Consider the following 12,182-nt stretch of genomic DNA (forward strand, 5'->3'; position numbering starts at 1 on the left):
GAGTGATACCCGTGCTGAGAACTTGTTCTGGCTGTTGTTCCTAGGACGTAATGTTAACTGCCCATCAGAGGGGAAATGTCAATCTTTATAGCCTTCCTGGCTACCTAATTTCCCTCTTCTCCTCACAAGTTATGGACTCTTGTAGTTGCTGAGCAAATGGGTTAGAAAGCTCTCCTCATCTCTGCACAGCAGAAAGCCAGGTGACTTTCATGGCTGCTGTGCAGTGCCACTGGGCAGCTCTTTGGTTAATGAGCAGCAGGACTGGGCCAGTGCACAGTGAAATTCTGAAGGGTAATTAGTGATCTAACACCTGCAGGATTTTTCTCTGCTTGTTTTTGTCACACTCTCTGGTGTGGCTCACAACCAGGAATGCCTACCTCAGGGCAAACAGTCAAAAACAGGGCAGACACCCGAAACTGGTGGTGTGTTCCATAATTAGATTTCGCAAAGCTGGTACCAAATGTGAACTCCTGGATCATTATAACAGTCTTACCATGGAGTCACAGACAGTCTCCTGAGACTCTCCAGTCTGTCTTGCCACCTTTTAACGACCCAGTCAGTGGTGCTGACCAGAGCTGCCGCGACCCTGTCCCCTCCATTCCATGACCCAGTTCTGAGTCGCGACCCACGGTTTGAAAACCATTAGTCTAGGTGTACCTTCTCCTGCCTCAGCACAAGGGGACAGACTAGATGATTTCTCAAGGTCCCTTCCAGCCTTGACATTTGTAAGATTCTATGATTCTAAGACCTTCTAACTAAAATCAAACAAAAGTGAACTCTGTTCCGCATGTGGAGATTCGGCTATGGACACAATGCCCCCTCTCACTGATATGTCTAGGCCTCAGCATATTGGGAGCACATTGATTTTATAAAGAAAAAAATCATAAGACCCAAAACAAATGTGAGACTTTTCAAATAGATAAAGGGTTAGCATCTTCCCGCCACCTTCCTTATCAAGCACAAAACTTCAAGAACCCATCTTCTGGCTTCCTAATGGACTCTGCTAATGAACAGCATGACACTCCTAAAATTTTAAATAAAGGACCAGCGGCCCGTGATGTTAGCTCTCTGCTTCAATATGAAGACTACAGGCCCTAGATTACTATGCTTCATCGTTAGCTGATCCAAATGCTACTTACAAGAGTAAAGGAAATGTCTTTCAAATATTTGGAATCTTCCTGTTTTATGGAGGACCTGGATCAGTTTTAGCTGAGAATACAGAGATATACATTTCATGCATCAACCATCTCCCTTAAAAGGCAAGACCAACACGGGAAACTGCCTGTTGCAAACTGTTGCTTTTTCTGTTGCCCTCACACACACTTTCCACTGCCACCCTTTTCCCATTTCGACATGCAGAACCAGCAGATTACAGGATTAAAAGTTTGTGTTGGCACGCAAAATTCAAACCACAATCTTTCCCTGTAAAGAAAACTGACGCTGGCAAACCAGATGCCAGCTCTAGCCCAGGCTGCAGACATTAGCTAAGAACTGACAAGCTTGTGGCTGGAGACCAGAGCAGGTCACCTGTATGTTAGTTCTGCTCAAAATAGGTATGAGTCTTATAAGAATGTATTTCATGTTTAGATTCAATGAAATGTTTGTAAATTGCCGCATGCATTAATCTCACTGATAATATCTCTATCCCATGTTATAAGGTAATATTTAAATGTTTGCTCTGAAACGGTAACACCCCCTCCCCCCCCCCCCCAGTTGGGAGAGAAACATTACCAATTGTAAAATAGTAGTTTGCCACAGGAGGTGTTATCTCCTGCCCAGCAAAAGAAGGCCCACAGACACCGGACAAACCACTGTGGAGCATCAGAGGACAAAAGACTTTGTTGATTGTTCCCCCCACCCAAGAAGGAGAGATATGCATGTGAACTCGTCCCATCTTCTTGAACTCTAGGGGAAGGGAATAAAAATCCCTGACAAGAAGAAACTGAATCTTTTTTGGCTGTTTGAACTCTGAAGGGCCAGAGACTCTAAAGAGAAACCAGAGATTTCCAGGAGCTGCCCCCTGGGTCTGCCCTGAAAGACACTTTGAATTGACAGATCATACAACTCTGTCATTCTTAGGATTTACATGGTAACTCATGTGTGTGTATGTTTCCTTACTTCAACCGATAAATAACTCTCATTCCTTTGTCCTAGTTAATAAGCCCTTAGATAGCCCTGCCTCTTCCCACCCCTGCTCCACCCCAGCCCCGCCCCCATCCCTGCCCTGCCCGCACTCCCCTGAGGACTGCAGCAGGGCCGGGCCTGCACTCACCACTGGTGAGTGCTGGGGAGCGGTTCCCCCCTGCCTCCCAAGCCAGCCCCCCCCCCGCAGAGGCTTGGGCCCCCACCCACACTCCGCGGGGGGTATGCGTAGGGCCCCAGAATAGCTAGGAATAGGCCTGCTGGGTTAAAAGTCCCAGCGGCAGTGCTGCCTGGCTAAGGCAGGCTAGTTCCTACCTGTTCTGACTCTGTGCTGTGCCCTGGAAGTGGCCAGCAGCAGGTCTGGCTCCTAGGCGGGGTGGCCACGGGGCTCCGTGCGCTGCCCCCGCCCCAAGCCTCAGCTCTGCACTCCCATTGGCTGGTTCCCGGCCAATGGGGGCTGGTGGGGGCAGTGCACACGGGCGAGAGCTGCGTGGAGCCGCTTGCGCGCCTCCGCCTAGGAGCCAGACCTGCTGCTGGCCGCTTCTGGGACGCAGCGCGGTCCGCGTGCCAGGACAGGCAGGAAGCCTGCCTCTGTACCCCCGCTGCGCCACTGACCAGGAGCTGCCCGAAATAAGCCCGCAACTCCCACCAAACCAGGAACCCCTTCCTGCACCCCAATCCCCTCATCCCTGGCCCCACCCCAGAGCCTGCATCCCCAGCCCAGAGCCCCCTCCCACATCCTGAACCCCTCATTCCAAGCCCCACCCTGGAGCCTTCACCCATGCACCCCAACCGTTTTGCCCCAGCTCTGAGCCCCTCCCACACCCCAAACCCCTCATTCGCAGCTCCATTGTGTCGTGGGCATCAACAATTTTCTTCAACTGGGTGGCCAGAAAAAAAGTTTTAAAACCACTGGCCTAGACCATCCCTGACAGGTGTTTCTTTAACCAGTTTTTAAAAACCTCCGGTGATGGGGATTCCACAACCTCCCTTGGAAGCCTGTTCAGGAGCTTAACCACCCTGAGAGTTAAAAAGTTTTTCTTACTAAATAACCTAAATCTCCCTTGCTGCAGATTAAGCCCATTACTTAGAATCATAGAATCTCAGGGTTGGAAGGGACCTCAGGAGGTCATCTAGTCCAACCCCCTGCTCAAAGCAGGACCAATCCCCAACTAAATCATCCCAGCCAGGGCTTTGTCAAGCCTGACCTTAAAAACCTCCAAGGAAGGAGATTCCACCACCTCCCTAGGTAACCCATTCCAGTGTTTCACCACCCTCCGAGTGAGAGTTTTTCCTAATTTCCAACCTAAACCTAAAGTGATGCAACTTGAGACCATCACTCCTCGTTCTGTCCTCTGCTACCACTGAGAACATCTAGATCCATCCTCTTCGGAATCCCCTTTCAGGTAGTTGAAAGCAGCTATCAAATCCCCCCTCTTTCTTCTCTTCTGCATACTAAACAATCCCAGTTCCCTCAGCCTCTCCTCATAAGTCATATGTTCCAGTCCCCTAATCATTTTTGGTGCCCTCCGCTGGACGTTTTCCAATTTTTCCACATCCTTCTTGTCGTGTGGGGCCCAAAACTGGACACAGTACTCCAGATGAGGCCTCACCAATGTCGAATAGAGGGGAATGATCACATCCCTCGATCTGCTTGCAATGCCCCTACTTATACATCCCAAAATGCCATTAGCCTTCTTGGCAACAAGGGCACACTGTTGACTCATATCCAGCTTCTCGTCCACTTTAACCCCTAGGTCCTTTTCTGCAGAACTGCTGCCTACCCTTTCGGTCCCTAGTCTGTAATGGTGCATGGGATTCTTCCGTCCTAAGTGCAGGACTCTGCACTTGTCCTTGTTGAACCTCATCAGATTTCTTTTGGCCCAATCCTCTAATTTGTCTAGGGCTCTCTGTATCCTATCCCTACCCTCCAGCAATTCTACCTCTCCTCCCAGTTTAGTGTCATCTGCAAACTTGCTGAGGGTGCAATCCACACCATCCTCCAGATCATTTATGAAGATATTGAACAAAACCGGCCCAAGGACCGACCCTTGGGGCACTCCATTTGATACCGGCTGCCAACTAGACATGGAGCCATTGATCACTACGTGTTGAGCCCGACAATCTAGCCAGCTTTCTCTCCACCTTATAGTTCATTCATCCAATCCACACTTCTTTAACTTGCTGGCAAGAATACTGTGGGAGACCGTGTCAAAAGCTTTGCTAAAGTCAAGGAACAACTTCTTGTTGTACCTTCAGTAGACATGGAGAACAATTGATCACCATTCTCTTTATAACATACTTAACATATTTGAAGACTCTCAGGTCCCCCGTCAGTCTTCTTTTCTCAAAACTAAACATACCCAGTTTTTTTACCCTTTCCTTATAGGTCAGGTTTTTGTCATTTTTGTTGCTCTACTCTAGACTCTCCAATTTGTCCACATCTTTCCTAAAGTGTGGTGGGCAAAACTGGACACAGTATCCAGCTGACACCTCACAAGTGCTGAGTAGAGTGGGGCAATTACCTCGTGTCCTACGTTCAACACTCCTGTTAATACACCGCAGAATGATATTAGCTGTTTTCACAACTGCATCTCATTGACGCATATTCAATTTCTGATCCACTGTAACCCCAGATAGTTTTCAGCAGAATTACACCTAGCCAGCTATTCCCCATTTTGTAGTGGTGCCTTTGGTTTTTCCTTCCTCAGTGTAGTCCTTTGCACTTATCTATTGAATTTCATGCTGTTGCTTTCTGATCAATTCTCTCATTTGTTAAAGTCCTTTTGAATTCTAACCCTGTCCTCCAAAGTGCTTGGGACCCCTTCTAGCATGGTGTCATCTTATTAGTGAAAATGTAAACAAAGAGATTAGAGAGACAGAACTCTATGTAAACTTGAAAGCTTGTCTCTTTCACCAGCAGAAGTTGGTCCAGAAAAAATACTACCTCGCCCACCTTGTCTCTCTAATATCCTGGGACCAACGCGGCTACAACAACACTGCAAGCAAGAAACCAAAAATAGATTGTGAGCTATAGGAAGTTTCCTTTGCCAGCCTCTTGCCTGCTCAGATTCTGCCCTGCCCTTTCTAACCTCTTGTGCACCAGTCCTTCCTTCTGCTGCATTCAACCTGCAAGTCAGAATTAGGTCTGGTCAAAATTGTTCTTTTAACTTTTTTCCAACTGATAATTGAGCTTCTGACAAAACAAAAACTGTTGTGGAAAGTGTCTGCTTTCCTTGGAAATATTCCATTTTCTGTCAGGAGTACAGCCCTTAGCTGCACCTGCTCAGTACTCCTGACATCCTAGGTAGCCTGATGGACCACCCTGCTTGACTGGCTAAAGAAGCCAGCAGGCCGGTTCTTAAACCTAGCAGCATCAACAGCTTGCTGGCTGTTCAATGCACATGCCCACAGACTCTGCCTTCCTGTGCTTGTCTCTCCAAGCCCTGCTCCTACTTTGCTCCTCCACAGCTCCAGCCCACATCCTGCCCTGCACCCAGCCATGTTCCCATCCTGTTCCAGCCTTGGTTCTGCTTCAGAACCAGCCCTGATCCTGCCTTCCCTGACTTCTGGTAATCCAGTTCTGACCCTTGGCTCTGATTCCTGACTCCATCTGCACCTTTGGCTCTGGCATTTGGACTCTGACTCTGCTTCTGATCTTTGGCCCTGCTTCCTGGGTCTGGCCCTGTCTCAACCCTGGGCTCTGGTGTTCAGATGCCGACCACTAGGCCTGACTCCTACTCTGACCACTAGGCCTGGCCACCTACTACCCAGTCCTCTGACATTTTTTTTTCTGGAAAACTAAAAAAATGTCTGTCTCTGACAGTTTTTGGATGAAAATTTTAGTTTTTCAATGAAAATTTCCAAAGGAACCCCCCCACACACACTTTCTGGTTATCTGTAATCATAATTCCAATTTTACAGTCTCACCGTGTGTTCTCAGAAATTATTGGGTTGTCAGAACAGTAGCATCATGACCCTATTATGCAAGCAGGTAGGAGGAAAAGAAAGGTGGTGGTGGGGAGCCGAATTAAATATAAATGTTCAGTGCCACCAGCTGTCTGGAAACGATAGTTCGTCTTCACCCACCCGCACTGTCCAGCAGACACACCATTCAAATTTCAGAATGTCTGTACAGCTGTGATCTATGTCCCTCTCCCTTCTCCCTTCCTCTCCCAGGTGATCTCCAGTTTTTACTCCAGTAATTCTGAGCTAGCTGTGTGTCCTGTGTGCTGTTCTGGCCTTTTGCTGACATTTGTCAGTGGTCCAATGAAAAGGTAAACAAACTCTTCAGAAAACCCGCTGTAGGCTTCGAAGGGCATTGTATCCCACTCATACAAGGGGGTGGGGTGAGGAGAGATCCTTCTTTAGCATAAGGAAAAGTCTGTTTCCTTGCCCAGAGATCTCCGCTGCGGTTATGGCCCTTGTATTTGTAGAATCCTGAATTGGGCCTCTCTGAACATCAGCCTTTTATTTCTCGATCAAAAGAAAGACCAATGACTAGATCAGTTAAAGGGAAGCACCTCTAGGATTCAAGACATTAGACTTGGACAGCTTCTTCCACCTTTCACAGTGAGAGCTGAGGCAGAACTGTATTCTTAGAGCTGGCTCTCAAGCCATTAATTTAGAGTCAAGTTCAGCCGATGGGGTAGAAATGGGAGACTGTTAAAGCAACCTGCAGCGCCATTCGCTGGAGTTCATCATCCCCTGCGTTTCCCTGTGATTGCCTACTTTGTTTGCTTATGCTGCTGCTCACTTTGGGTGTTACGTCCTTCAAGGTCGCTGGAGAACATGGTTACAGAGTTCTCCTGTCAAAGGCTTGCCGGTCAATTGCATTTCTTCTGGACAGATTGCAGCTGAAGCCATACCAAAAAAATTTGTTTGTTGCTGTCAGGGGGTTTCACTCGGCACCAGGGCACCTCCTCCTGGCTGCTCTGGGGATTAACTCTTTCCAGGTGCTGCACCTTCCTCTGGCAGTCCCTTCACCTGTCTTCTCTCACCCTGTTGCACCTCTTGCCCCAGGAGCTGCAGCTTCTTGTTCATGACTTGGCCCTCCAACCAGGTGGCTATCATCCTCCCCCTCTGGGGTATCAAAGTCTTCCAAGGTGAATTGTCCCAGATGGTCTGTTCGCCGCTGTCTGCTCCGTACTACTTCCCTGGTGGCTGGTAGAGAAAACTGCGCCCACCTTCTACACCAGGTTTCAGCTCAGGGCCCCTCTCAGCAGCCAAGGTCTGCCCTACCCCATACGTTGCTGCTTTTCCTGCCTTCCTGGCTCTCCCCCTGCTCTGGGGTTGCCAGCCCAGACTCCCTCCTTCCAGGGAGTAGCTGTAGGCTACCTAGCTCTATAGCCCCAAACACACCTCCCTTCCCCCAGGGAATGGCTGCAGACTACTTCCCTGAAGCCCCCCTGCTGCTCTCAGCTCCTGGGCTTTAGACAGGCCCCTCCTGTTCTTTTCAGCTGAGCCTTGTCTAATTAATCCTTGCTCCCTGGCTCCTTCTCCAGGTGCAGCTTGGGCAGTTAATTGGCCCCCCCTCACCACCTTAACCTTTCAAGTCTTGTGTGGGGTGGACACCCATCACAGTTGCTTAATATTTTATTTCTGATATTTTGGCTTTACGAATCCAAGACCCTCACAATTTAGCTTGGGCAAAGGCTTTCCTATAGCCTTTTATTGGAAGAGCTCCTATTAGAACACTTGCTAAAATATGAAGCCTTCCCTGCGTCCAAACCAAGCCATGATTTGGTTAGCAACCCCACTATTCACATAGTCCATTTTCTTTACTCCTGTCTTAGCTCTTTGTGCCTGTCTCTAACTTCCCTGTGGAATGCTCTCCCACTTAGAGACCTCCTGCTGGAGCAGAGAGAGAGAGTTTGAGGCCACAGCTGCCAGGACATCCTTGAATTTTGGTGCTTCTGTCTGTTAATGCTGGTGGCTGGAGGCAAGTCCTTGGTGCTGGGCTGGGAGCAGTTAAGTAAAGAACACAAAATTGCTGGCATTGTGAGGAAAATGCCACTTTTCAGGTAGGGACAGTGCCTGGCGAAAAAGGCAACTTTTTACTGCATCCAGGTAACCTGACTCTGTGCAGTGTTTCCCTAAGGTAACTGCAGGGCTAACAGCTTGGAGAGTACATTCTCTTTAGGGAAGACCCTCACCAACAGGTATAACTGCCTGCCCCTTAAGGGGAGACTGTGCCCTCCAGTTTGAATTGCAGCTATCTTTGAAGAAGGCATTGCAATCTCTTGTGTTGAAATAAAATAATGGTACATAATGTGATGGGCTGGATCACAGAAGACCCCGTGGGGCTGCCAACTGATGAGCCAAGACTACTTCTGCCCCTGCTTTCCCTGCTAATTTGGGACTCCAGAGCCCTGCCTGGTAGTGCCAGACATGCTTGCCGGCTACAAACACAGACCCAGGTCTGAACCACGTCCCACAAGCTGCAGGCTTAACTGAAAGCAGCGTAAGAAGTGTTCCTGTCTCTAACATTCAGATGCCCAACACCCAATGGGGTCCAAACCCCAGAGTAATCCGTTTTACCCTATATAAAGGTAAACTCAAAATGTTTGCCCTCTATAACACTGATAGAGAGATACGCACAGCTGTTCCCCCCCCCCCCCCCCGGTATTAATGCATACTCTGGGTTAAATAATACGTAAAAAGTGATTTTATTAAATGCAGAAAGTAGGATTTAAGTGGTTCCAAGTACTAACAGACAGAACAAAGTGAATTACCAAGCAAAATTAAATAGAACACTCAAGTCTATGCCTAATACAGTAAGAAAACTGAATACAGATAAAACCTCACCCTCAGAGGTGTTCTAGTAAGCTTCCTTTTACAGACTAGCCTCCTTCTAGTCTGGGTCCAGCAATCGCTCACCCACCCTGTAGTTACTGTCCTTTGTTCCAGTTTCTTTCAGGTATCCTTGGCGGTGGAGAGGCTATCTCTTGAGCCAGCAGCTGACAAAATGGAGAGGTCTCCCAGGGGTTTAAATAGACTTTCTCTTGTGGGTGGACACCCCACCCTTCCCCTGTGTAGAATTCCAGCTACAAGATGGAGTTTTGGAGTCACATGGGCAAGTCACATGTCCACGCACGACTCGGACCTTACAGGTAGCAGCCATGGTTCACATGCTACCTTGAAAGTCCTCAAATAAACTTCTTATGTGGATTGGAGCCTTCCAAGATCCATTGTCCATTAAGTGTTTCTTGATTGGGCACTTAATTTGCACATTCCCTTCTCAGGAAGCTGACCAAATGCTTTACTGAGGCTATTTAAAATTCAACAAGTATACAGCCAATATTCATAACTTCAAATACAAAAATGATACATGCATACAAATGGGATGATTAGATTCAGTGGATAATAACCTTTTCAGAGATATGTTACATGGCATATGTGGCATAAAACATATTCCAGTTATGTCATATACACGTTCATAAGCATATTTCCATAAAGCCTTAAGGGGTGCAATGTCACACATACGCCTAAGCAATCCATCCAGCTCGTAAGAGATCTGTGCTCTGTTCTCTGTTACAGGACATGGTTCCTCATTGTATTCACGGAGTTCTCCTGCTTGTTGAAAGAGAGCTCACGTTTCGGATGGAGAAGCCAACAGCGGTGCAGGTAATGGAATCATTCATTCAGGAACTGCTGGGGAGCTCCTGATACTTGTGTTAAGCCTCTGAACAGTAAGCACTCTGTGCACTAATTTGTAGCAATTTTCCCCTCTCTTGGTATTGACACCTCCTCATCTATTATTGGGGGTGGACCACATCCACCCTGACTGAATTGGCCTTGTCACCATTGGTTCTCCACTTGTGAGGTAACTCCCTTCTCTTCGTGTGTCAGTATATTTATGCCTGTATCTGTAATTTTCACTCCATGCATCTGAAGAAGCGGGGTTTTTTACCCACAAAATCTTATGCCCAAATAAATCTGTTAGTCTTTAAGGTGCCACCAGACTCCTCGTTGTCTCTATTCTTTACTGGACCTAACCAGAATAGAAACACAAATAAGGTGCTTTGCATGTTTTTGTCTTTTTGTTGTTCGTTTTGCGTTTTTGGTTGCGCTTTTTCTTCTTCTGAGACTTGCTAGCTGGTAAGTGTTCTGCTGTGAAAAGTGTTATTTATGTGTTTGTTAATATCACTTTTCACACCAGACTTACTCAATCCCGGCAAGCCCTGGGACAAATTTAAGTCCTGAATGGGGAGGCGGGCAGGGAGGCAGTGGGGCCCAAGGACAATGGCGGGGGTGGTGAGCCTGGGACCAGAGCCTGGAACCAGAGCCTGTCACCATGTGGACGGAGCTCAAAGCCCCATTGCCAAAGCCTGCCTCCCCTACCCCTGGGAAAGTGGGGAATTCACCAGCTGCCTGCACCTCCAGAGTTTTTCTCTCTGGAGGGGGGCTGGACCCCACCGCTGCTGGTGGCCCTGGGAGAGGGGCCACTGCTTTGCACCCCCCCAGCACAGCCCAGATGACTGTGGCCGCATGCGAGAAACACTGGACTAGATGCAGCCCCTCCTGGCCTTGAACTCTATGGCGGAGGTGCTGTTCTGTGACTCCAGGAAGCTCAACACAGAAAGGTCCAACACAGAGGGAGAGGCATGTTAAAGGAGTAGCTTAATATACTACTGATGGTTGCAAAATGTAAACCTCAAAACATACAAGATGCACAACGTGGCTGAGTTAGTGTGGCTGTCGGAAGCTTAACTTCTGCGTCCCCTGATCACCTGCAGTTCTGACTGTGCAGCTGCGGTGTGACTTCAGTGAGTTAAAATTGATAGAGCAGCATCCAAAAGTGCATTATTTGTAGGGTGGGAGCACAGCAGCTGTAAAAATAATTGTAATTGCACAAGGAGGAGGGGGCAATAGAGAAGGCCTCCTGATTCATACTGAGGAAGTGGTGACAAGGCATGCATCACCAGTGTTCCTTCACCAGGGACACGCTAAGGCTCTGGGCAGAACCCAAGCACTCACCCAAGCCACTGCTCTGTGATATCTGGGCATTTTCCCCACTGCAGTTCTGAGAGCCCTCTGGTTGGCCCTGGGTTGTCGGCCCCTTCTGGGGTTGTCAGTGAACAGAACAACAAGGGAAATAACCCAAAGGAATCATCCCAAAGCTGAACGTAGGCTCTCTTCCTTCAGAGGGCACTTCTTGGGCTGAGTTCACAGGTAATAAAGGGGAATGGTTCCCTCTCAAGGTGAGTCAGCATTGGGACCTCCTTTCCCTCAGGGAGGGTTCATTGAGGAGCTCCTGCCTTCAGCCAGCCCTCGGTCTGGTCTGGTCTAGTCTGCATCAGCTGAGCTGGGTTTCTCCCTTTTAAGCTCTCCCAGATGTGATGGGGCGGGGCCCACATTATCCTGTTAACCTGTGTTACCCAGCACGGGGTTTGCTGCATACCCCATCACAGGCCCTTTTTGCTGGATACTGTTCATACACGATATAGCAGGACAATCATTGTTCCAAAGAGCTCAAAATTTGAATTGCCTGCAGGTGAGTGAGTGGAGGATTGGACTCAGCATGCTGTCAGCGCTTGAGTCAGACATGACCTCAGTTGTAAATGTGTAAGGAGCCACGAGACCTGGGATGAAGCCCTAGCCCCTTTGAAGTCAAAGCTCCCATTGACTTCAGTGGAGCCAGGATTTCACCCAGGATTCCTACAGAAAAAGGTCCTGAATGCTCTGAGATTCATTTTGGGAGAAGTTGTTTTAATGTGGCTATGTGTGCGGAGTCTGGCCCTCTCTGGTTACAAAGAGAATGAGCAAAGGTGATAAGCTGGAGGCATTTGTTACCGATCATTCACACGCAGGGGGGCATTTTGTGTGTGTGTGTGTGTGTGAGGGACATAGAGCAAGGGATACGGAGGAATATCTGTGTGGGTGAAAACAACCAAAGTAATGAATGGGAAAAAAGTTTTAAACAAGTGAAAGCTGCCAAATCCAAGGGGATCAGAAACTGGCAGAACAGAGATTAATAAAGAAATTGGCATACAGGAGAATCAAAGGGAAAATCACAGTTTTAATGAGAAAATGGAAAC

General features: G+C 48.2%; 1 protein-coding gene across 5 annotated transcripts in view; it reads left to right on the forward strand.

Moving 5' to 3' along the window:
- Positions 1-12,182, forward strand: part of PLEKHG4 (pleckstrin homology and RhoGEF domain containing G4) — a 171,011-nt gene that overhangs the window by 58,060 nt on the left and 100,769 nt on the right. For all 5 annotated transcript variants that reach the window (XM_073307290.1, XM_073307293.1, XM_073307294.1 and 2 more), the window contains exon 7: positions 9,682-9,768. In XM_073307290.1, the coding sequence (XP_073163391.1) occupies positions 9,682-9,768 (87 nt within the window). The remainder of the gene's footprint in view (positions 1-9,681; positions 9,769-12,182) is intronic.

The sequence above is a fragment of the Lepidochelys kempii genome, chromosome 12 (genome assembly GCF_965140265.1).
Source record: "Lepidochelys kempii isolate rLepKem1 chromosome 12, rLepKem1.hap2, whole genome shotgun sequence".
Classification (NCBI taxonomy): Eukaryota; Metazoa; Chordata; order Testudines; family Cheloniidae; genus Lepidochelys; species Lepidochelys kempii.